The 25,386-nt window shown below is 43.2% G+C and overlaps 1 protein-coding gene across 1 annotated transcript in view; it reads left to right on the top strand.

The window, feature by feature from the left end:
- Positions 1–24,859, top strand: part of Fam184b (family with sequence similarity 184 member B) — an 88,599-nt gene extending 63,740 nt beyond the window's left edge. The window contains exons 7-16 of the mRNA XM_055624186.1: positions 3,780–3,883; positions 5,384–5,513; positions 11,653–11,806; positions 13,015–13,178; positions 14,488–14,642; positions 17,338–17,484; positions 19,994–20,111; positions 21,431–21,535; positions 22,561–22,760; positions 24,417–24,859. Coding sequence (XP_055480161.1) covers positions 3,780–3,883; positions 5,384–5,513; positions 11,653–11,806; positions 13,015–13,178; positions 14,488–14,642; positions 17,338–17,484; positions 19,994–20,111; positions 21,431–21,535; positions 22,561–22,760; positions 24,417–24,510 — 1,371 coding nt within the window. The 3' untranslated portion in view covers positions 24,511–24,859. The remainder of the gene's footprint in view (positions 1–3,779; positions 3,884–5,383; positions 5,514–11,652; positions 11,807–13,014; positions 13,179–14,487; positions 14,643–17,337; positions 17,485–19,993; positions 20,112–21,430; positions 21,536–22,560; positions 22,761–24,416) is intronic.
- The last annotated feature ends 527 nt before the right edge of the window (positions 24,860–25,386 follow it).

Genomic DNA, 25,386 nt, shown 5'->3' with positions numbered 1-25,386 from the left:
CCACATGTATCACGATGGTAAACCCTGACTTGGTGTCTACAGGCCCTACAGCAACCTCCAGGAGTATGCAAGTATTCTCTTTATTTTATGCATAGAAAATTGAGGCTGTATGCTACTTCTTTTAGTGAATTGGCAGCTCCTACCCTCTATACCTCAGAGACTCGTGGTAATAGACAGCAGAAACCACATGACAGCACTTCACAAAACCATTAAACATTCTATAAATGTAAGGTGACTTTATAGTATCTATTACAGTCCCCAGCAATCACTTCAACAAAACACCATTACATTAGGTGTTCTATTTTAAGACGAACAAAGTGCTACCTTTGAAAGATCGTCAACTGCACTTTAAAACGACTTTGAATGTTCCTGTTCAGGAGATTTCCTGGTGGTGAGTTTTTCTTTAAAATGGAAAAAAAAAATCTAGATGAGGTTAAATAAGGGAAAGGTTTTAAAATAACCACCCTTGCTTGGGAAGAAGCTCCTTGGTGGACATTTTGGAGGAGAGACACAGTTGTTTCGTTTCCTGTGTACACTATTTATACTCGGGCCCTTGTAGCAGTGGAGAGAGCACTGGGTTGAACCTGAGAACCCAATGGAGAGCCGAAGAGAGAGAGCCAGGGCCAAGTAACATGTGATATCCTCAGTGCCGTAAGCCAGGAGTTCCTGCTAGACGGCTTGCAAGGATGACAAGTTGGTAGCAACTGCAGGATAGTGAGAGAGTCTCTTCCAGTTGGAGTTCAGAAAAGTGGACAGCTGGAATAGCCACCCTCGGCTAGAGTTCAAAGACCTGCCCTATTCTAACAGTGTTACTGGGTTTGGAAGTGCTCAATCAGCCACCTCCTTACTGTGCTCCACGATGAAGTTCATTTGTATAGTATTCAAATGTTAACCTGGCACCTTTTTAATTAAAAATTAGTTTATGTTCACGCATATGAGTGTTTGTATGTCTGCGTACAACACATGTGCCTGATACCTGAGGAGTCCAGAAGAGGGTGTCTGATTTCCTAGAACTGGAGGGACAGATGGTTGCCAGCCACCATGTGCAGGCTTGGCATCAAATCTAGATCCTCTAAAGGAGCAATCTGTGCTCTTAACAGTGGAACCATCCTCCCAGCCTACCCACACCCAGCACATTTAGAATAATGTGTTTGGCCTGAAACACCAGGTGCACAAAGTCAGGACAAGAGAGAGGGAAGATTTCTCATGCTCTCTTGGAATTGTCAAGCTATGTGTTCCTTCCCCAGGCCGGACCATGAGTTTCCGGTCCAACTAACAATGCTATCTTCTTAGCTATTCTTCTGACACCTAATGTACCTACAAATGGCTGATGTTCAACACATTTCATGTAAGCTTGTATCTGACATGACAGCTGAATGAATGGAACAGAGAGTGCCATTCTTTACTCCCTATAATAAAAGGTTAGATTGGGAAACTTCTAAAACAAACCTTTGTTTTAGAAAAACCCTGAGGTTTGTTTTTTTTTTTTTTTTAATCACTGGTGTTGAAGTCATGGTCTTTTCTTCCTTTGAGAAAGATGCTGTGTTAGTTTTGTGTTGCTACAATGAAATACCTTAGGCATATTTATGGCCTTATAAAGAGTTTAATTTCTTCCATTATAGTGTGACTCAGGCCCAGTGAAAGGCTATGACAGAGGGACCAGGCATGTGCAGAAACAAGAACACACTTATGAAACAGGAATCCAGAGAGAAACACAATTTGGAGCCCGTGTAGCAACTCGTTCTTTCTAAAACTCACTTAATGAGACCAGTGCCCCCTTCTGAGAGTAGTATCTCAGTGACCTAGAACTTCTCACTAGGCTTTTAGGACCTTTTAAAGGTCCCATGAGTCCCCAAGACCCCTAACTATGGACAGCCTGCCAATATAGGGACCCTGAGAGGAAAACCACATCCAGACAACACTAGACAGTTCTGTCTCTGTGTTCACAAAGCTCAACCCCAGTGAATATAAACAGAGCGAACTTCTGCATCCACTTCCACATTCAATGAGGAAACTAAGAACCCTTCATCTCTCAGATCGACTGTCTGCCTATTGTGGAAAGAATACTTGTCAGGTATTGTACATCACTGTTGACTGTAGGTACTATCTCCTACAGCAGATCTCTAGGTAAGTCATTTTGTTTTCCTGGCAAATGGAGTGATAGACTATTTACCTTTCTATGGCATCAATATCCATGTGGCATCTAATGAAATGGGGCTAGATGAAACTCTAAGGTCAGAAAAAGCAGGGAATTCCAAGGATGTAGGTCTGGGGCAGCAAAGGAGGCTTAATAGAGGAGACTGGGAAAGGGTGGCTGGTGCAAGGGTGCAAGATGGGGCAGAGAAACCCCAGGAAGGAATTACAGTCCACTGGCCTGTATTGACAAAGCACGTGTGTGGGTTTAGACTGCCCATATGTAACTGTTACATGAAGGAAAGAGGGGTTGGCTGTCCTAAATTCTACTGAAATCTAGTTAGCCAAGACCTGAGACCTGACAGCATGTTTTCCATATGAATGTCATCATTACCCCTACGTGGTGGACTTTGATAGACGTTTCAGAACATAAAAATGCAGAAGACAGTTTTGTTACAGGTCAAGTTGGGCACAGGGACCTAAGGACCCACCCTCAAGCCCACTCTCCTATCCTAGGCTTTTCACATTTCCTATAATATCAAGAACAGCTTGAAAAATACAGGTGCAGGCCAACACATTTATATACATTTTTTAAAGTAATAATAACAAATGGGTTCAGAAAAGGGAGGATCCTGACTCAAGGCCATGCCAGTAGCTCAAAAAAAAAAAATCAGGTTGCAATTCACCACCATTTGATGGAACTTGAGAATAAATCTGTTCCAGCCTCTTATCCCACTCCTCTTCAAGGACAGTGGTTTCCCTGATAAACAGAGAATGTTTCTGCGGAAAGGAGAGAAGGATGATTGAGCAAATTCAATTGATTAAACACTCTGACCTCACTGTTAGGAATCATTTCCACACTCTTCCTGTCTCCATTTCTCAGGGCTTCTCATCATTTGTCAAGTTCCATGTTTCCTCATCCTGCATAGTGAGGGGGGAGCATGCTACAGTCTAAGGCATACATGTAACAATCATGATGCCTACAGTCACCTTCACTGACCACTGACTGAGTTCCAGAACTGCCCTTTGACCTTCCCCATGGCTCCCTGGGTCAGCCTCAAGAAGGACCATCTGTGTAACACACTTGGGGTTATGTCGTAAGGTGGTTAAAAAGTTCAGAGCCAGCATGGGAAGGCTTTATTGCATATCCTATTGTACGACCTACTGATGGTGGGAACTGGACAAGACTCGTACTCTTTCTTGGGTTTGTTTTACAACCATTGAATTTACCTTGTAGACTGCAAATCTAACAAAGGTCAGAGCCCACAATAGCCATACACCTGGCTGTGCTCTAGGTATTTCACCATTCCACGTTTTACCATCCTGCTCATTGCTGGTGGGGTGCCCAGGGGATCTCTGTAGGCCCTTCCTCCTCTGGTTTCTGTTTGGTTGGTTGGTTGGTTGGTTGGTTGGTTGGTTGGTTGGTTGGTTTGGTTTTTAAGACATGGTTTCTCTGTGTAGCCTTGGCTGTCCTGGACTTACTATGTAGACTAGGCTGGTCTCGAACACACAGAGATCCACCTCTGCCTCCCAGAGTGCTGGGATTACAGTCATGTGACACCACACCTGACTTGCTTTCCAGTTTTATAAACCAGTTAAATCCAGGAACTTCAGTTAGTCTCATCTTATCATTGTTTTTGCCTTAGGGTCCATGCTCAAAGCCAAAGGATCCTTCTCAGACACTGTTCAGAAAAGAGGTCTCAGAGAAGCTGACAGATGATGAAGAAACCAGCAGCGATGAGGAAGAAAGGTACAGGCAGATTGGCAGCCTGCTAAGTGTGTAGAGCATGAAGACCCAGATAGGAAGGAGTTGCTTGTTCATTGCTTCTGTCCTCAAGTGCTTATGTCTGGGCTTAGCCTCCTGCTCAGTTAGAGAACAGACATATCTTGCATTTTTTTTTTTGCACAGTTATGGCTTTACATAAACTGCCTTATTTAATGTTCGGAACAGCATAGAAGACCAGAAGCTCAAAGAGATTAATAATTCTGCCCAAGATTCAAGGCTAGGCTGGTTACAGCCACAGCCTTTTCTTCTATTATCAGGGAAGAGAGTTGAACTCTCTTACCAGAAGAAGCCCCGATCTAGCTGCTGCTTTATCAACCATCCTCAAAATGTGTGATGTTAACCTCTCAGTGAGCTACCTTTGTGTTTGGCCTGGCCATGCTTTGCTGGGTTTACGTACCTTTGGCTCCCAGCTGAGGATGAGGTCTTACTGCTTTCTTATACTAGAGTTTTAGGTTCTTATTCATGCCTTCTCATGCTAGGACCCAGGCTGAAGAAGTAGTCCCTAAGTAGGGCATGTTGTCATGGTAATGTGACATTATGATGGGCTTGATTATTATAGTTTTATACATGCATATCTTTTAAAGATTTTTAAAATTTTTATTGTACTTGTATGACTGTTTGCCTGCATGCACGTATATACACCTGTAGAGGCCAGCATAGAATGGCAGACCTCCTGGAACTGGGGTTGCAGATAGTTACCATGTGGGTGTTGGAAACTGAATCTAGTCCTCTGCAAGAACAGTGTGTGTCCCTAACCCTCTGAGAAACCTCTTCAGCCCTCTACATACATATCTTATGCCTGTGTGTCAGGACCTACTTTTCTCTGAAAAGCAGAGCCCCCTTCCTTATGTCTCTTTTCCCAGCGGCTTTTACTCCCTGAACTATGGTCCCTGGCCTAATGTTCTTCCCATGAGAAATTTCATCTGACATTCCTTCTTAACATCCCAATCTAAACATTTTAACTCATCAAGTTCCAGAGTTCAGAGTGAGGAACAATGTCCCAGAAGACATTTGTCAGCATCATATCTAAGATGAGAAACTATTAAACTTTAGACCATCTTTTTAATAGGAAAAGGCCTAGTTATAACCTCTCAGTTTATACCTAGACTAGTCAGTAAAATTATGAGCATGCTTTAAAAAGTGTAGAGGCCTGTGCAAAGTGTTGTGTCTTTTCTTTCTTTTTTCCACATATAGGAAAAAATATGAAACTTGGTTATAGAGACCTATTTTTTGAAGCTTCCCAGGTCCCTCAGAAGAACCCTGAGCTCACAGTCTCTTATTTGTTATGCATCCACTAATATGAGTAGAACCTTTTACAATTAAACTCAGCCTAAGTTAAGCTGCTTTTTGAAAGAACAGAAATTGTTCTTATTCAAGTAACTCCTCCAAGGACTTCCTCCTCCCAGGCAGGAGCAGGTGAAACACCTACAACCTTTAATCATTACGTTGTGCCTATTTTCAAAGGATTGGAGAGCCACTCAAGGAAGGAAGTGACCTACAACCTTCACTGGGCTCTGTGATGAAGGAGAAAGCAATGGAGATCGGACATCCACCAGAGGACTGGCAAAGCCAAAAGACCAAACTACAAACCCAGGTATCAGGGACAGGTCTGGATAAGGGATGCCTCACCCATCCCAGAGTGCAGCATTTGCCTTTTACAGACAGCTTTGGAAAGCACACCGGGCCTGTTGCCGTCTAGCTGAGGAGGGTGTTATAGGTCCAGGGTAAAGGAGACTTCTTGGTTTTGCTTATTCATTAAAAAATTCCAATACTCATGAGAACCTTCTCTGAGCCATGAGGATTTATCAATGAACAAGTCAGATAAAAGTCCTTATGTTTTATACATAAGGGGTGTATACATGTACAGCAAAGGTAGAGCAGACAATAAACATTGGTGTGTTTATTATAATATTATAACATTATTATTGGTGTGTCATTGGTTTCCATATCTGTGGATTCAGCCAATTTCGGGTTGAATATCTTTGGTGGGAAGTGCATTTGTATTGAATGTATGCATATTGGTTTGCTTTCATAATTTCCTAAACACACAGCTTAATGACTATTTATATAGCATTTGGTATTATAATATAGAAAGGCTTTAATACAGATTGGACAGTGTTATGTATGATACACAGATGCTACCTTGTTGAATATGGTGCTGCAACCAGCCCTCTGCAGCTACAGAGGACTGTCTTACAGAAGAGGTGGAAACAGTAAATACTACACACAGTGTATCAGAAGTGTTTCAGGAAGAAAAGTCACAGAAAGGAGTGAGATCTCAGGTGTGGGAGGCTGCCCCAGGGACCTCTGCAAGATTTCTTTGTTCTCTCAATTTCTCTGGGAAGGTTTGTGTCTCAGCCCACAATTCCCCTCTTTCCTCACACTCAGCACACACACTCTCTCTCTTTCTCCTATAAAATCAGAGGAGCCCAGGCAGGTATCTTGGCTCCTCTGTTCCTAGGTTTCTTCGTTTAATAAATGACAGGGAAGAGTAAGTTGTGAGCTGGTGTAAAGGGTCAAAAGATAATCCCTGTAAAGTGCCTAGACTGGAAGAACATGGCCAGTAGCTCCGCTTCTAAAGGTTCTTTTCTCATGACTGAAGCACCTGGCCTGCAGATATGGCGCTAAAGCTGTAGGGAGCCACACGGTGCTGAGCCCAGAGGACATTTGATCCACATGTTTCACACTCACGGAAATCAGCTCTGAGGGAGCTGGCTGCTACTTGGGCAGGAGTCAAGAGAGCATTACCCAGGGCCTTTGAAGAGCACAGGTTCAAGAGGCCCTGTGTACAGTGTGCAGCATGGAGAGAAAGGGTGGAATGGGCTCTCGCAGAGGCTGCGTGCTACACTGCAGGAAAACATAGAGGCTGGGAAATCTCAGGCAGGTAAACCTTCAGTGCAGCGCTCTGTGTGGTCCTCATTACAGAGCACTGCCAAGCAAGCAGCAAGAACAAGTACTGAAGGGAACCACTTTAAAAGTGACGCAATTATATTTTCATTAAAATGTATTCTTTTTACAAATCCATAAGCAAGTATCTAATTTTATTTTAATTTTTGAATTAAAATCTACTCTAATTAAAAAAATAAAATTAGATACTTGCTTATCTAATTTAATTTTTAAAAATAATACATTTCAATGAAAATATAATTACATCACGTTTCCGCTTCCATTTCCTCCCTCCAATCCTTCCCATATCCCTCTCCCAACTCCTCCCATGTACACCTACCCCCATCTTTCTTTTAAATTGATGGCCTCTTTTTCTTTCTTATTGTTACATATACGTGTGTGTGTGTGTGTGTGTGTGTGTGTGTGTGTGTGTGCATGTGTGTGTATGTTTGAGTCCATTTTGTTTGTGTATATATGGTTTCAGGGCTGACCTTTTTATATTGAATAACCAGTTAGGGGACTTGTCCCTGAGAAAGGCTAACTCCCCTTCCTCAGCAGTTATTAGTTGCCTCTAGTTCTTTGCTAGAGATGGAGCCCTGTAAGATTAGCAATAGCATTAATATTGTCATTGTTCAGGTCTTGTTTAGGCAGCGATTCTAAAGACACAGCCTCGTGGCAGACTTCCTGGTCCTCTGACTCTTAGACTCTTCCCACTCCCTCTTCTCTTATGTTTCCTGAACCTCAGTTATTGGAGTTGTGTTGAAGATGCAGCCATTGGGCTGGCCTCCCCACCACCCATTGTCTCTGTGTTGTGTCCAGTTGTAGTTTTCTGTAATGGTTTCCATCTGCTGTTAAAAGAGGCTTCCTTGTTGAGGGGCAAGAGCTACACTTAGTCTGTGGGTTTAAGAATACGTTTCTTTTCTGAGACTGACATGCAACCAAGGACCATGTATGAATGTAACCTAGAACCTCTGCTCAGATGTAGCCTGTGGTGGCTCAGTAACCAATTGGTTTCCCTAGTGAGGGGAACAAGGACTATTTCTAACAGGAACTCAATGACTGGCTCTTTGGCCTCCCCACCCCCCAAGGGAGGAGCAGTCCTGTTAGGCCACAGAGGAGAGCTTTGCAGCCAGTCCTGAAGATACCTGATAAAACAGGATCAGATGAATGGGGAGGAGGTCCCCCCTATCAGTGGACTTGGAAAGGGGCACGGTGGAGATGAGGGAGGGAGGGAGGGATTGGGAGGGAATGAGGGATCAGGACATGGCTGGGATACAGAGTTAATAAAATGTAACTGATAAGAAAAAAATAAAATTAAAAAAAAAAGAATACATTTTAGAATGCAGTTAGGAATTATGCTGGTACAGTAAAGTGACAGTAGCAGATTCCCTTCTAAGATCCGTGACTTCACTGGCCCTGGGTGTAGGTTTCAGTCATGATTTTCCTCCTGTTGAGTGGGCCTTCAGTCCAATTAAACAGCCCGTGGCTACCATCAAGACATAAGTGCCACTATCGCACCTTTAGGGACATCTTGATTTGCTGTCAGTGTTGTAATCTTCATGTGGCAAATTTATAATACTTTAAATCGTAGGAGACGCTGGTCAGAGCGCAGGGGCAGTTGTAATTATCTCTGTTTAAAGAGAGTAGTATGCAACTAATAAAAAGTTTAACAGCATTATCAATTCTAGCTAGAGAAAACTGACATAGTAGAGCTTTTTCCTATGCTTTCTATCTTAGAAGGCACTTAGCATATAAAGGAACCAGTGGCAATTATGACACAGAAGGACTACACCAAAGTCCTAAACAGGAAATTAGATAAACACTAATTTACCTCCTGTTTTTGAAACAAAATTTAGGATGTTTGGCTCAATACAATAATAGGTCTATAACACTGATAAGATAAAAACTTTAGATTTCTTACAAATTTAGGGAATGGTGTTAGTAGACTTATTTTCTAAACTAGAATTATATTTTGAAATAAAGTGTATCATATATACAATAACAAAACACTTTTATTTTTCCCTGTGGCCAATAGAGGTAGAGCACGCTTTCAATTAACGGGTCTACCTAAATCACACATTTGGTGAATTGGGTGGCTTGGGATTTGTTTTGTTTTGTTTTGTTTGAGTGGTGTTGATTTAAAAACCGGAAATGTCAAAATGCTTTGGCCATAATGCATTTTGTATAAGAGCCCTTACTGTTCACTTTGCATACATTAGGCTTACTTAAATTTAATTGCAAACTTTTTCATAGTACACAGTGCAGACATACATTTAGTCACATATGCGTGAGATATTAGATGCACTAAAATCATGTAAAATTACAGGAGCCATGAAAGCCAGGCCTTGCTGGGCTCTGCCGTGCAATGCACAATGACTCTCATCCACTGTGTCCGGGGAGGACAGCAACCACACAGGTCTGTGTGAATGCCACGCAGGTGCCTCTGACCATGGAGGGCAGAAGAGGGCATGGAACATCCTGGAACTGGAATTATAGGCAATTGTGGGAACTGAGTGCTGGGAACCGAATTTGAGACCTCGAAGAGAAGTCAGTGCTCTTCACCACAGAACCATCTCTGCAACCTCATATCTTTGTCTTTTAAGCCAGTTTTTAGGAATTAAAAACAGTCCTGTGTCTTATGAAAATCTTAAGACATATGAAGCTGGATTTAATTTTTATATCCATGTCCTGAATGTTGACTTGAGGAATTTTAATAACCTGCAGTGATCATATGTATATCAAACCTTATCTGACTTACTGGACCCTTTTATGATGTGTTTAAGAATTCTTGTTTTGTCCTCATCTTTCTTCTTTCATTTTGGAAAAATTCAGTCTTTTATCTTAGTACACTCATTTTGCCATACGAAAGATCTTTCTCAAAAAAAGTATTTTTTTTAACTTATCAAAATGTTTACATTTTTCCTTAAATTTCTCTCTCATATTCTTACTGATTTCTTTTTTTCTTAATTTTTTTCTTAATATTATGGTATAAAATAACAAATTTATTTACCAACTTAACTTATTTAATTATTATTATTTTGTTTTTGTTTTTCAAGACAGGGTTTCTTTGTGTAGCCCTGGCTATCCTGGAATTCACTTTGTAGAGTAGGCTGGCCTAGAACTCAGAGATCTCCCTGCCTTTGCCTCTGATATGCCAGGATTAAGGCCTGCCACCATACCAGGCTTTTATTTACCAATTTTATTTATTACCAATTTATTAAAAGAAAGTTTAATCTGAATTATATTTTGGATATAACAAATTAAGATACCTATTTACACATTGTTCTTTTTTGTTGCAAGTCCTAAGTGTACATCATTGCTACATGGATTTGTAAAAAGGTTTCTTTTAAGCATTTCTTTTCTTTGTCAGTTGCAGGATGTTAGATTCCATCAAGAGCTGTCCCAGATTTTGGACATTGAATTATCTTATTTAAGCAAGACAAAGGCAGAAGATAAAATACAGAGGCTAACCCCACAATTGCAATTTGGACTACAAAAGGCTTTTACTCCCTTCCAAACTTGGACAGACCAAAAACAGCAACCTTTTTACAATAGATGAATAAGCATAGTCAGAGCATTTTGCCAGAACATGCCCCAAAGGGACTGTTGCCAGAAATAGAGGCTTTGCTACCCATTCTCACAGTCATAGCTCTGAAATAAACCAGATGGAACAAGACAGAAAGATACTTTGAAATCAGAGGCATGAAACTGGAATAAAAACAGATCAGAGCAAGCTAAAACAGAGACCAAAACTAGGAAACCAAACCAAAACATATAGCAATTCAAATTGTTAGGCAGAAGCTCCAGAGAGTGCCAGAGCTGAGGCGGGGGAAATCCCTAAGTAAAAATATTCAGCATTCTGGAGTTTCTCATCCTGGAATTGAACCCCAGCCCCGAGCCCAGCAGCAAATGTGGTTTCTTGTTAGCTCAATGATATGTCAGAGTCCAGATGTCATACTTGTAGGCGGCCAGAATGCCAGTAGTTCCAGTTGCTAGAAGCTGGTAACCACAGATAGAATTGAATATAAATCTTTGATTCTCACTTTATTTAGAAAGCCAGTAATCCAGGAAGGTAGCAGGCTAATATCCTAAAAATTATCTTATGACAGGAACAGAACATTCCAGAGCTCAGTCTTGCCCCTCTGGTCAGATGATGAGCCACATTTCTGAACAAACTTTTAACATTGTATATGTGCTAAGCTGTTAACGGCACATGAGTGTAGATTCCACAAAACGAAATATAAATGTGTCTTTATTATAACACTGAACATGAAAGTGCCCCAGCCATCCCTTCTGCTCTCCAGCAGATGGACAATGTAGGACATGAAAGCAGAAAGAAGGGATGAAGAGGTCTAAGGATGAGAAAGTGGAAATAAGATTGGCTAATTGAGTGCGTGTGACATGGAATCAGAAAAGAGACCTACCGAAGTGGAAGAAAGGGACCTGTGTGTGTGTGTGTGTGTGGCAGTGGAGAGGGAAAAACAAAACAAAATACATGGGGCTGCAGATGTGGCCAAGTTGGCAGAGTATTCACCTTCCATGTTTGAAGCCCTGGGTTCAGTCCCCAGCACTGCATAGTCCAGGTGTGTGAGGGCAGAGACAGTAAGATGAATGATTCGGGGTCATCCTCAGCGGCTCATCCGAGGCGAGCCTGAACTACTTGGGATCCAGTCTACAAAAGGGGGGGGGGAGCGGGGAGACAGCAAAGTATGATGAATACACACACCATGGTGAAACCCATCACTTTATCTGCAAACTGCAAACATTACACAGTGTGCGCTGCAGTCAGGCCATGAGTGCACCACAAGAGTTCCAAACAACCTCACTCCTTCTGCTTCTGCCCACAGGCCTCAGAGGAGCGCTTGAAGAAGGGATCCAATTACAGCTTCCAGATCCAACATCAGGCTCACCTGCTCCAGCTCCAGGCCCTGGAGGAGAAGGCCAGACAAGAGCTGCAAGAGGAATGCGAGCAGAAGGCAGCCCAGCAGCCTCTGCTACTTGGTAAATAACCCACTGTCCACCTGGGAGAGCTGAGCCACCTGCATGCTGGGCCAGGTGGAAACCGGTGGCAATCAGGGCACCCAGGCCGCAGCAGCAATCCCGTTTCCATTCCCAACTCTCAGTGAGACCTGGGGCCAGGGATTTCCCAGCTACATTTTCTTTTCTATCAAAATGGAGCTGTCATGTCTCTATCTCATATGGTCATTATGTGGGTTGAATGGGATGTTAAATATGACATGTCTAGCAAACAACATGAGTCCAGTGAACATAGACACTCTGGTTACCACTCAGTAGAACTCAGATAGGAGGAGGAGCCTTGGCAAGGGTCTCATTGGATTGCCTCAGTTTGTGGACTTCCCATTCCAGTGTATCTGCAAACTGGAGGACTCAGGTTCCCCAGTTCCCCCTGACATTCTTCCACCTACCTCATGCTAGCCCTACCATGAAATTTATCTCTGGTTCCATTTCTGTATCCAAACCCATTCTCTCAGTGTTCCAGAGATTAGCAGAGGCAGTTAAGAGCTCTGGAATTAAACTAGGTTTCAAACTTAATTCCACAGGGCCCCGGTCTACCATCTGTCCATTGAGGGCAATGATAGTGTCCACCTCATAGGGCTATAATGACTTTTGTGAGTAAACTTCTCCGGACTGACTGTGGCTTTAGTATGGATCCTGCTAGATAATAGTCTTCTGCCCCTACAATCCAGCCAAGAGCCTATGCCCATGACTAGGAGAACTTCTGGAAGTTTTGTCTCCTTAAAAGCGACATAAATTTCAAGATTTCTGACTTGTGCCAAGACTTCAGAAGAGGTCCTCCACCCATTGGACAGTTCCTTGTTCTTCCTTTGGTTTCCTTACTTGGTGCCTAGGCCCAGTGTTGCCTCAGGATCTGGGCTAGACTGAGGTCAACATACCCTAACCTGCTATTCCTCTGAACCAGCCAGCAGTAGTCACAGAGAAGAAAACATTTGAAACTTTGAATCCTGCTTTACCACTTAATAGCTTCATAGCTCAGGGTTGCTTACCCTTCTGTTGCTTATAATAAAATGGAGCTGGGATGAGTGAGGGCAGGGGGATGGCAGGGCAGGGGAATCACACATACCATATAGGATGGTTACAGGGTACCTCAAATGTCCCTCATATCCTTCTGTTACTTCTGTGATCCCGGAATAAGTTTACGAATGACCTCTCACTGTTCTTCCTTCCAGAGTCCCTGAGGCAGGAGCTGACAGAGCAGCGAGCTGCCTGCTCAGACCATCAGAAGGCCCTGGAGGCATTACAGAATGAGCTAAGGGCTCTGGGCCCTTTGGGAGAGTATCAGGCCATCAGTCAGTGCTCGGGGGAAAACATAGACCACACCTTTATAACAGAGGTCAGTCCCTTGCCCCTGTCCACACCAGTCTCTTTCTAAGGCATTATGCCCACAGATTACAGCCCCATGTGGGTGGGCTTTGGGAGCTAGATCCCTCCCTTGCCGGAAGTGGCAAGTCCCCGCTCCCACTCCTCTCCCCTAGAGACACTTGGTGCTCTGCCGGCTCCCATCTTTGTAAAGCAGAAAGCAGCTAGGAACTGTTGCAGGTTACTTATGGTTCAGATACCTGTTCGTATGTCTTAGCCTTCCAGGTAGTCTGGGTCACTCTTCCCATCTGTGGGAGAAATTTCAGAACAGTCCCGGGAAAAACTCCTGTTTAGACCTCACTGATCTCATTTCAGTACTCCAGGCAATTCGCCTTCATTTTTCTTCTCAGGCTTTGCCTGTTGGCTCCTTCCCTGCAGATCCATAATTCCTACTTTTGTTCTCTCTTGGTCTCCTGGCACCTGTAACCTGCCTCTGCCTCCTTGTGATACTCCCCCTGCTTGGGGTACAGCACAGCTCCACACAGGGGCCTCTGTTCTCCCAGCCCTTCCACCCCGCGGAGCTCCCAGGGCACTGGTTGTTGATACACAACTGACACTGATGTCCTATTAGGACAGTGACCAAGGAGAAAGGAGTGACAAGGTGTCTCAGTTAGGGTTTTATTGCCGTGAAGAGACACCACGACCACAGCAACTCTTATACAGGAAAACATTTAATTCGAGTTGGCTTAGTGTCAGAGCTTTAGCCCATTATCATCATGGCGGGAAACATGGCAGCGTGCAGGCCAGCATGGGTGCTAGAGAAGGAGAAGAGAGTTCTACATCTTCATCGGCAGCAGCAAGGAGAGACTGTGTGGCACACTGGGCATAGCTGAGGAGACCACAAAGCCTGCCCCCACTAGAACACATTTCTTTCAACAAGGCCACACCTACCTCAACAAGACCACACCTACTCCAACAAGGCCACACCCACCCCAACAAGGCCACACCTACCCCAACAAGGCCACACTTCCTAATAGTGCCACTCCATGTGGCTAAGCATTCAAACACATGACTCTGTGGAAGTCATACCTATCAAACCACCACACAAGTTTGAAGACACTGCAGCTTAAAGCAGGTCGATCATGTGGATTATCTATCTCTTATTAAACTCTCTGAGGGCCAACACCCCAAACAGGAAGAGACTTCATGGTAGCCCTCCATCAGGGCCCTGATGCAGCACCTCCAAGTCCCCCTTGTTGAATTGGCCTTAGCGTCTACTGAAACAAACAAATACATAAAAAAATAAATAAACAAATAATTTTCTACTGCTTCCATCTCCTCAGGATGTGGGTGTTACAGGCCCTCCTGGTTCCCTGTCCCGTGCTGCAGAAAAAGGGCTCCTACAGGAGAATGCTCAACTCCAAGACACTGTTCTGCACCTGCGTGCAGAGGTGGAACAGCACCTGCAGGAGGCGCTGCAGCTACGTGAGCAGCACCGGTGAGTCTGCTGCCCAGCTTCTGTTCTCTCTCTTCCCACATTCCTCCCTCCTCTTTTTCCCCTCCTCCCTTTCCTCCATCATTGTTTGGAGCTTCAGAGATCTGAAACAGAACTCTCCTCTCCCCACAAAACTCCTTAGACTTAGAACCAGACCCAGAAGAGACAATAAGATGGAATGAGTCCTGTGCATTCTTAACTAGCCGTGGCTGCATCCTGACAAAAGGACTACACCACGATAGCTCAGGGCAGTTATAGGATAATGGAATATTCATCCAAGATGCTTGACCCCCTCTCAAGCATGGAGGAAGCAGCAGGCTGGGTGTGGGTTTCCTCCTTTGTTGAAAGGTTTTTTAATACAAATTTAATGGCTTGAATAGGACTTCTTAGGGTATCCATTTCTTCTGGAATAAGATTTATCAGTTTGGTTTTGGTCAAGGAATTTGCGTGCTTCATCTGTTTTTGAGTACTTCAATCCTAGAGTTAGTTATTCACATTTTTTTCTTTTTGTGATCTTCATACACAGAGAATCTTCTTTGCCCTGATTACTTTCACTTGGGTATTATGAACCCTCCTGGGCCAGCTCTAAACTACTTTCAGCTTTGGTTGTACTCAGTCATTTAATTTTTAAAAGCACTTTTTTTTTTAATAAGTGAAAGGAGAGATGGCTCAAAAGTTCATATAGCTTGTTCTACCTCATACTGCAGGTATGAGGAATGCTGGAGTTTGTACTTCAGTCAACAATTGTTAACATTTTCTCTTAATGCATGACACCAACAAAGTTTATTAACCTCCCTAGGTCTCAGATGTCCAGAGCATCAGATATGGTAAAGCCTAGCACACAATGGTGGAGAAAATAAAGAGAAGGAAAAGAAATGCCACGTATGGCAGTACTGTCTCTAATTCTAGCACTTAGGAGGACTGAGGTAGAGGTATCTTGAGTTCAATGCCAGCATAAACTACACCTTTCTGGCCCTACACTGACTCCCCCACTAAAAAAAAAAAAAAAAAAAAAGATTCCATGTCAAGTATTTAGAACAACATGGCACTAGCCAAAAAGAAAACTAGATAGATAGATAGATAGATAGATAGATAGATAGATAGATATCCTAAAACTGAGCTTAAATCTGGATGCTTGGGCTATAGCTAGTGGTAGAGCACTTTCATACAAGAATCTGCATTTGATCTCTCTCTCTCTGTGTCTCTGTCTCTGTCACACACACACACACACACACACTCCCACACAAGCCTTACTGAATACTTTACTAAACTCATCCACAGCTTGTCAGATTCGATGGAGCTGGGATGGAGCCTGAGAATTAGAATGTTAGAAAATTTCTCAGGAGGAGATACCAGAGTTGGTATGTGAAATTGTGGCTGTACTCTTAAGACTGTGTCTCACCCTTGTTGCTGTAACTGTCAAGGCAAAGAAAGGTTCAAACAAAGAATAAAGGAACCAGCCTCCTCCAGGCAAAGCATCCACATAGGATCAGCCATAGGCAGGTGGACATAGTGGCACATGCATGCAATCTCAGCACTTGGAAGATGGGTGCAGAACTGCCAAGAGTTTGGGACCACCCTGGGCAACGTAAGGAGCTACAGACAACTGTCACGAAAATACAAAACAACCAAGCAGAGGGTGTCCTTTAGTGGGAATGACACTGGGCACTCGTTTTCTAAAGAGAGATACTACACAACAGGGAGCCATGCTTAACAAATCTGCTCTGAGGTACTCATAATCCCCACTGATGGGGAGATCTGACCACAGCAAAAGGGTTTTTTCATAGGACCCTCCTCACTCTGCGCATTCAAACTGTTGTGAAGCAACACTGTCTCCAACTAACTGAGGACATGAGGCCTCCCTCCCAGGTCAGCCTGAGATCTGAGTTCATCTGAGAGCAGCCAGGAGCCCGTCTGGCTGAGGTGGAGCACCACAGATCAAGAGATACGCCATGTGGTCCTAGGCGCATCCTCCTTCCATCGAGGAAAGCAATGATCCCTCACCTGGGGAAAAAGCAGTCACTTAAAAATATGCATGGACTTCCTGAGTCCCCTAGGACTCTGCTGTGGATCTGTTAGGATCTTTCTCTAGGTTAAGAACAGTGACAGCTAATGGTTGAGAAAAGGTATTTCTATTATGGACTCTTCTAGATCTACAAGCTCAGTTTCTCCTTGTAATGACCCTGTAAGGTACATACCCCATCACTTCCATCCAACAGAAGAGGACTCGGAACCCAAGGTCACACAGTTAAAAATAATGGCAGAAGCTGAGGACTTTAACAGCCTGGACCTAATCACTACTCTTTTGGCCATGTCATCCACTTTTCTGGAAACCCTGAATAGGGTTTTCCTGATTTCAGAGTTCTAGGCCTTACTGAGAGAATGGTCTCCCCAACCTGCCTTGTGGAGAGGGGAGTGTTTCTGAGGTTCCCCCCAGGTCTGTTTTCCTTCTTCCAAGGAAGGCAACCCTTTCAAAGGGTTCTCCTTTACTGATACTGGAGTGAGAAGATCCTAAGAACAGTTACTGTGGAAGGCTTTCCCTGAACTTGACACCTAAAGACCCCAGGTGTCAGTCTCATAAGGATATTGGTATCATTCAGTTCAGGGCCTTAGGTACCAAACAGAGAAATAAGCCCTCAAGTTCAAGGACTCAGGCTCAGAGCCTAGGTGATCCTGAATGTGCTTTCATCTCTCACAGGTTGCTAGAGGAAGACCAGAAAGCCCAGAGAGCCATAGAGGTGGAGGCACTCCGCCAGGAGCACCGGAAGGAGATGCAGGCCATGGTGGCAGATTTCAGTGGTGCCCAGGCTCGACTCCAGGCCCGGCTGGCTGCTCTGGAAGCTGAGTGAGCAAGACCTTGGGCCCAGGTGGGGAGGGACTAGTAGGTGTATCATTTTGGGAAGTGACCTAATATCCCTAGACTGCCATGGTTTTAAAACTCTGAAGTCAGCTGTGTGTGGCGGTACATACCTTTAATCCCAGCACTCTGGGAGGCAGAGACAGGCAGATGGCTGTGAGTTCGAGGCCAACCTGGTCTAGTAAGTCCAGGACAGCCAAGGCTATACAGAGAAACCCTGTCAAAACAAAAACAAAATAAACAACAACAACAAAAAAACCCAAACAAAAAAAAAATCTTAGAAAGTCTTCTTCATTTCCACACAAATGAGGATGGTTGGCTACCCCCTTACTTTGTTTGATTTTTTTCCTTTTTTTTTTTTTTTTAGTTATTTAAAATTTTCATAAATGTGTTGATCATATTCACTCCTCTCCCTCATCCTCCTACCCAACTTTGTTTCCTTGTCTTCTTTAACTCATCAAGTCTAATTTGTACTGCTCATTATTCTTGAATATGTGGACATCACTGGAGGAGCATGGGTGACCTACCAGGCTACACTCCTAAAGATAACTGATCCACTATCCCAGCAGCTATCATTGACCAGTAGCCCCTCATCCTGGTGTGCTGTCCACCTCCCATCTCCATGCTGAGATTTAGTGTATCTTGAGCTTGTACAGGTTTCATGCTTGCTACCACCACCATTCTGAGTTTATATGTACAACTGCCTTGCTGTGTCATAAACAGTTTTTCCTTGTAGTCATCCATCACCTCTGGTACTTACAATCTTTCTGCCCCCTTGTCTGCATTAATTCCTGAAGAGGAGATAGATATAGCAGTCTTTCTTGCTTTCTCTTTAATTGAAAATAGCTTTTTTTCTAGCATGATGTACGTGATTACAGTTTGCCCTCCCTTTGCTCTTCCCAGTTTCTCCCCACATCCTCTCCTATCCAGATCCACTGCCTTTCTGTCTATCGTTAGAAAACAAACAGGCTTCTAAGGGATAAAAATAACATATAATATAGCAAAATAAGATAAAACAAATTCTAACACATTAGACTAGAAGAACAAACAGAAGGAAAAGAGTCCAAGAAAAGGCACAAGAAATGGATATAGACACAGAGACACACTTGTTTGCACACTCAGGAATCTCATTAAAACACTAAACTGGAAGCCAGATATATATGTCAAGGGTCTGTAGGGTAAAACGAAGGAGAGAAAAAAATGTATAAATAAAGTAAAAATTAAAAATAAGATAGGAAAAAAGGGAAAAGCTCTATCACAACCTTATGAGACAAAGAACCACCAAAGATGCCGTTGGTTTCACTATCTGCCAGCCATTGACTGCTTGGCATGCACCCTACTCTTGAGAGTAGTTTGTTTTTTTCAGTAAGACTCCCTGGGAGAAAACTGAATTTTCATTTGCAAGTGGTTATCAATGGGAGATAGCTTCTAGAATGGGGGCATGCATCCACTTCTTCTTTCAGCTCTAGGACCCCATCTGGTCAGACCTGTGCCTGCTGCCTTGGTTTCTGTGAATTGGTATGTGCGTTGATCTTGTTGGTTTAGAGGACCCTGTTTTCCTAGTGTATTTCATTCCCTCTGGCTCTTACGATCTTTCAGCCTTCTCTTCTTTAGGTTTCCTTGAGCCTGGAGGGGATTTGATAGAGACATCCCATTTAGGTCTGAGTGTTTAAAGGTCTCTCACTCTGTAAAATATCTGGCTTGCCTTTTTTTTTTTTTTTTTTTTTTTTTTTTTTTTTTTTTAAGAACTGGGATCCAGGGTTTTACCCTAGATCTCTGGGCTATCTAGTGTCAGGTTCTTGGTCACCCAAGCAGTGTTGGGTATGGGTTCCAACTTGGGAGTGGGCCGTAAGCCAAATCTTATATTGCTCCCAGAAGCTTTATACCACCATCTATAAGATGCACTCGTGTATCTTATAGACAGGATACCATTGTAGATCAAAGAGTTTGTGACAGGGATGGTGTTTATGTTTCTCCTTCGGCAGCATGCAGAGTACCAAAGACGCTAGCATGCAGAGGTGAAGGCTCTATGTAGGCACCAATTCTACATCTCCATGTTCAGTGAGTTGTGTGGGTGAACTCTTCAGCAATAGGGACTTGCTATCAATAGGCATCAGCGTTCGTTCTCTCTCCCCATCACTGTCCTGCCTTATTTCCTTTATGGCTACATCTGAAAGGGCTTGACTCTAAGATTGTGCTGTATTCTATGTTCCCACCAGATGGGGCTAGAGGGCTAGAGCCTCGAGGGCGTCAGGGGACCCTGCAGGCCCAGGGTGCGGGGAGGGGGTTAGTGCTCTTTTTCTGGAACCAAGCCTTGCCCCAGAAACCAGGCTGCATGCAGAATCTGTGTGCACACTCCTTAGTTCTGAAGGCAGGAGAACTGACAGGAGGCATACCAAAGCAGGGACCTGTGTAGTCCCACTAAGCACACAGGCTCGCACCTGCCTGTTGAGAAAGCGCAACCTCTGTAGAAGGGCTGACTGCATACTTTAAACAGGCTAAAAGATTGTGGAGAGAAGCCAGGAAAAGGAACTTCACGGCCTGAAGATCTGCAGCTCATCAGCCGCCTGCAGACACGCCTGAAGGAGAGAGAGGACATCATCAGGCAGCTCACGGTGAGGCCTAGGCCGGGATTGGGAGGTGCTACCCAACATGTACGGTAACGCTGTTTGCTTTGAACCTGGTGTGTCTATAGCCGCCGGAAGTGTTGCCTGTCAGTCTTTTTTATTTCCCCCTATTACCAAGAAGTACTCATAAACAAACCCAAAAACAAACAAACAAAAAGATACAGGCAAAGAAAAAAGCCACCCTAACCCCAAGTATAACAACATTTGTTTGACACTGATTCTGTTTTTTAACCTACAGAATCTGATCAAAATCTCTTTACTTACCTTGGAATTTTCATAAAATCATTCAAATTTACCATTATTGATCTTTCTTTTGTAAGATCAACCACCCATTTTCTGGTTAGCAAACCCATTCTCTAGAATTATTTCCAACTCCTTTGACTCTGCACCTCAAAACAACCAAGACTTGATGCCCTCTTCCTTGGTCTGTCTTTGACTCTTAGAATTATAGAATTATATTAATAAGGAATAACTACTCCTTTGGTAAGTATAGCAAAATATCATAGTTATGACTGTCTTTAAAACATATTTTTTTATTTATATTTAAGAGAAAGAGTGTGTGTGTGTGTGTGTACCACATGTCTACAGGTGGCCAGCATATGGTGTCAGACCCCCTGAAGCTGGAGCTACAGGCATTTGTGAACTGCCTGATTATAGGCACTAGGCATTGAACTCATGTCTTCCGGAAGAGCTGTCGATGCTTTAACAATCGCACTATCTCCAGCCCCAGTTATAATTATCTTAGAAGAACAATTTCCCAAGTTGAGGATGCTTGTTGCTCTTGCAGAGGGCCCAGGTTCAGTTCCGGGCATCCACATGGTACTTCAGTCCTTAGCTCCACATAAATCAACTGTGGTCGCACATGTCTAAAATCCTGGCACTCAGGAGTCAGAAACATCGGAAGTTCAAGCCCATATTCATCTTTGGCCAAGCAGTGTTTGACCCTGTTTTAATCAAGGCAAGGGTGAGAAAGGTTGGAATTTTTTGGGCATGCGGAACAGTTTTCTTTGTTTAATTTTTTTAACTTTTGTACTAGATTTTACTTTCAGGTACTCAGGATAGTTAGATTTTTTTGTTTGCTTGTTTTGTTTTAACTTGCTAAGGCAGTGTGCCCTTTCCTTTTACTGGTAATATGAAGCTCTAGAGGTGAAGGTACTTCCTGGGTGCTTCCATGACTGGTAGCTTGATTGCCCCTCACCTACCCCCCTTCTCCAGGGCTTTCTTCTGTCTTCTGCCCTCCCACAATCTGGACAAAACCAATGGCCCATGGCTAAGCTCTCTAAGACTTGGTTGCCTTGGTTTTTCAGGAAGAGAGAAGATTTCACTACGCAGCCTTCCCCAGTGCAATGTCCCATCGGAATCGGTCCTTCTCTTTCAATCCTCACCCGGGATACTTGACCCCTTCTATGAAGGTAAATCAGTTTTAACACATTGCATAATATGCAGGTTTATTTTCTCCTAAAAGTGGCTGCAGCACATTGATGGGCTGGTGGACACTCAGTGGAATAGTCACTGGAAAAAACCCATGGGAATTATTTAAAGTGCTAGCACACACCACTAAGAGACTATGTGTGGCTTGTATTTTCTGTGCATCTTTAAGTTTCTTAAAGCAAATATGTCACTATAAATATTCCCTCCACCATCTAGATGATGGGAGAAAATATCCTATTTCTTCCCTCTGTTTCTCCACATACTTGTAGACTCTGTAATGATGACAAATATATTCATAACAACTCTTTCATGTCCTATCACAAGATCCCTAAAGTTGAAAAGAATCTGTACTTCATAGCTCACAGAGTAACAACCCTAGACTGAGTGGACCCGCCAAGGCCTCATTTGTGGTTTTTAATGTATCCCTCTGTTGTAGCAATGTAACTTGCATTCTAGAGGCTAATGAAGATGAAGTTGAAGGTGAAGCAGGGCCAGTCCCTGCTATTATATGGCACCTAAAATATTTAAAAAGTTATAAAACATGTCTTTCCCGAAGTCTTGGATATAGATCATAGATCTTTGTTCGGTTTGGTTTAGATTACAAAATAAAGATAGAAAAAAATGGTTTGAAGGGCAGGGGACATAGCTCAATGGAAGAACAATTATCTGGCATGATTGATGCCCTAGATCCCATTCCTAGCACTACAATAAACTTATCAATTAAAACATTTTTAATTGAGACATGGTTTCACTGTGTAATCCTGGCTGGCTGGAACTCACTGTGTAGTTCAGGTTGGCTTTGAACTCATAGAAATCTGTCTCCTGGGTGTTGATATTAAAGTCATGTGGTAATATGCATGCCCCCCAAATAATATTTAAAACAATACCAAAATATATAAGTAGCATTGTTACCTCTTTTCCTTGTCATTTGAGTTGGGTGAGCCCATTTGCATTTATAATAATGCTCTTTTTCAGGTAGCACTAATTGCTTTCCTCTAACAAACAGAAAAAGAAGATGGAGGAAGTACCCAGCAGAGTGGTCAGCGTGCCAAACCTTGCCTCCTATGCAAAGAACTTTTTGAGCGGAGACCTGAGCACCAGGATCAATGCCCCTCCCATAACTAAATCACCCAGCCTGGACCCAAGCTCCAGCTGTGGCCAGCCTTACAAACCCACCCAGTTACTAGATGGGAAAACTTCCACAAGGTGTGTGGGGGAGGGTGACGGTGTTACTCTATTTCCCCAAGGACAGGAAAGAAATTGGGGTCTTCTCAGGTACCTGCTGAGAATCTGGCCAGCCTCAGAAACAGTGTCAGTCCAGCCAAACAGGAACACTGACAATACAAACTGTGTTATTCTTAGGAATGTTGGTGCCAGACTTTCGGAGGACTGATGTTTATGGAATCACTTAATTTAAGTTCTCTATCCAAAAAATCTACTTTTTCTTAGAGTGTGGTCTTGGAAAAGTGACCTCTACAGTTCCCTGAATTCCTGTCTTAAAAATGAATACAGCACCTACCTGATCAGATTGGTGTGACTAACGGAATTAACCCATAAGATATCCCTCCCCACGGACCTGACACATAACTGTGTGGGTTAGCTAAGGCTACTTTTCAGTGTGAATTCGTATTGCTGAGGCAGTGAGAGCATGTCAGCGAGTCTGCGGAGGGTGAGGTCATCAAAGGGTGATGCCCCTTTCACATTTTCCCTTGTGACATGCTTCCCTTCCAGAGGCATGTGAAGGTTCACCCTTGTTTACTAACTTTCCTTCTTATCAAGACTTTCATTCAAAGGGCCTGCTTTAAATTCTGAGCTTGAGGTTTGCATTTGAAAGGCCCTCCTCAAAACTCCCTTGGTTCCAGAAGCTCTCTACATGCCAACCTGCCCATGGCTGTCAGACTGGATGGGAGGCATAGATCTTGACTGCTGAGCCAAAAGAAATCATTTGTCACCTCTAAATGAATGTGGCCTCTTTGGGCCCTGCCTGTGGATTAAGGTCTACGGCAAAGCACACCAGTTAGTCAGCTCTTCACCCTCACTGATAGGCACCTGTTTCAAGCTATTTTGTTTTCTTTGTCATTCTTTCTCTTCATTACAGTATTTACGGGCCAGGTGCAGTGGCACACGCCTTTAATCCCAGGACTCTGTAGGTAGAAGGAGGTGAATCTCTGAATTCTAGGCCGGCAGTCTACATAGTATATTTTTAAACAGTCAGAGCAACAAAGTGAGAGATCCTATCTCAAAAAGCCCCCCAAATCACATTATTTATTGGGGCATGGCGTCTGCCATGGCACACATGTTAAGGTCAGAGGAGCACTTTTAGAAGTTTGTTCTCTCCTTTTACCGCGTAGGTTCTGTGACTCAAACTCAGGTCCTCAAGGCTTGGCAGGCTGCTGTTTGTACATGAAGCTTCACAAATGCTGACTGACTAGGTGACGGTTTCATTGCCTGCTCTCTCTTTGGATTTATTAGGCACATTTATAGCCTCATTAAAATGCTCACAAGTAATAATCTGTAGAAGACTCTTCTTGGAACACTGTGTTAAACTACCTTTTTGTAAAGTTCTTAAAATGTAGCTGTCTGGTTTGTGCCTAAAATGGATAATGAATGCTACACAATTCATTAGCATAATAACCAGCAAGTAATCACCAAAAGAATGGGAAGCCATTGGTAGTGAAATAAGAAGTAGACACTCCCTCCAGCTCACCCCTCACAATTCCTTGCCAGCTGCCAACCTTGCTGGTTATGGTCCAGTATCTTTTGAAGGGATAACAAACACTTAGCTTCTCCTGGAAAGGTGACACAGTATTGTTTTTACTAAAAAATGTTTCAAAACTATGTAAAAATTTCCTTTGATTTTAGGGCACAAGATGGAGAAGCAGCCCAACCCAAAGAGGCCTCACAGAAGCAAGGTTCTCCACATCAGGAATGGTTTACCAAGTACTTTTCATTCTAAGCTGATCTTTGGGATCTGTTCCAAGGAGGACATTGGAAAATATTTTCAACCATCTGAAGGAATAAATTAAAATCACCCAACTAGCTGGTAATGACTTACATGTTGGTAGATAGCGAAAACAAAGTGACAATAACATTCCAGTTTCATTGTGACACCTGCTGATTGAACAGGTCTTATAGTTAAAGCTGAAACAAGACAGTTATTTAAAAGCACCCCTAGGAAAATGACGTTATCTCTGATGACTAAATTACCCATTGTATTTCTATTGCCTGTAATGTCACACACTCCACTTGGTGAAATATTAGACTTGTGACTGCCATGATCTGCTTTAAAAGCATTTTCATTTCTTCTTGGTCATCTCCCCTCAAAGAGTTATGCTGTATATTTCTATATATATATATATATATATATATATATATATATATATATATATATATGTATGTATATATAATGTTATTTCCAAAATGCACTTCTAACCTCAATATGAAGAGGAATAAAATGAAGTTCAATATAAAAGGAAGGCCAACGAAGACAAACAAACAGAAACCACCAAACCTACCAGGAATGGACTGCAGCATGCTTGGATTGCATGTTTTAACTTCCCAGGTCTGACACTGCCACACACTACAGAGGGACAACACCTACCTCAAAAGGGACTTCGCAAGATTAAAGCAGCATTCTAGAGGTGCAGCCATCAAGCCTGACCTGGAATGCCCAGTGAACAGCTGTGATCCACCTGTCAAACATCTCAGCTTCAGCGACAACTGTGTTAACAGTCTTCCGGGAGGGTTTTTAGACTGTCTGTCCTCTGATGTCAAAGACTGCTGGACTCCCGTGCTTTCATCTGGGTCCCCTGCATCAGATGCACGGCTTCCG

The sequence above is a fragment of the Psammomys obesus genome, unplaced genomic scaffold (genome assembly GCF_907164565.1).
Source record: "Psammomys obesus unplaced genomic scaffold, mPsaObe1.curated_primary_1811, whole genome shotgun sequence".
NCBI classification, from domain to species: domain Eukaryota; kingdom Metazoa; phylum Chordata; class Mammalia; order Rodentia; family Muridae; genus Psammomys; species Psammomys obesus.
The sequence above is the reverse complement of the archived record's forward strand: the minus strand, read 5'-3'. Positions and strand labels throughout refer to the sequence as shown.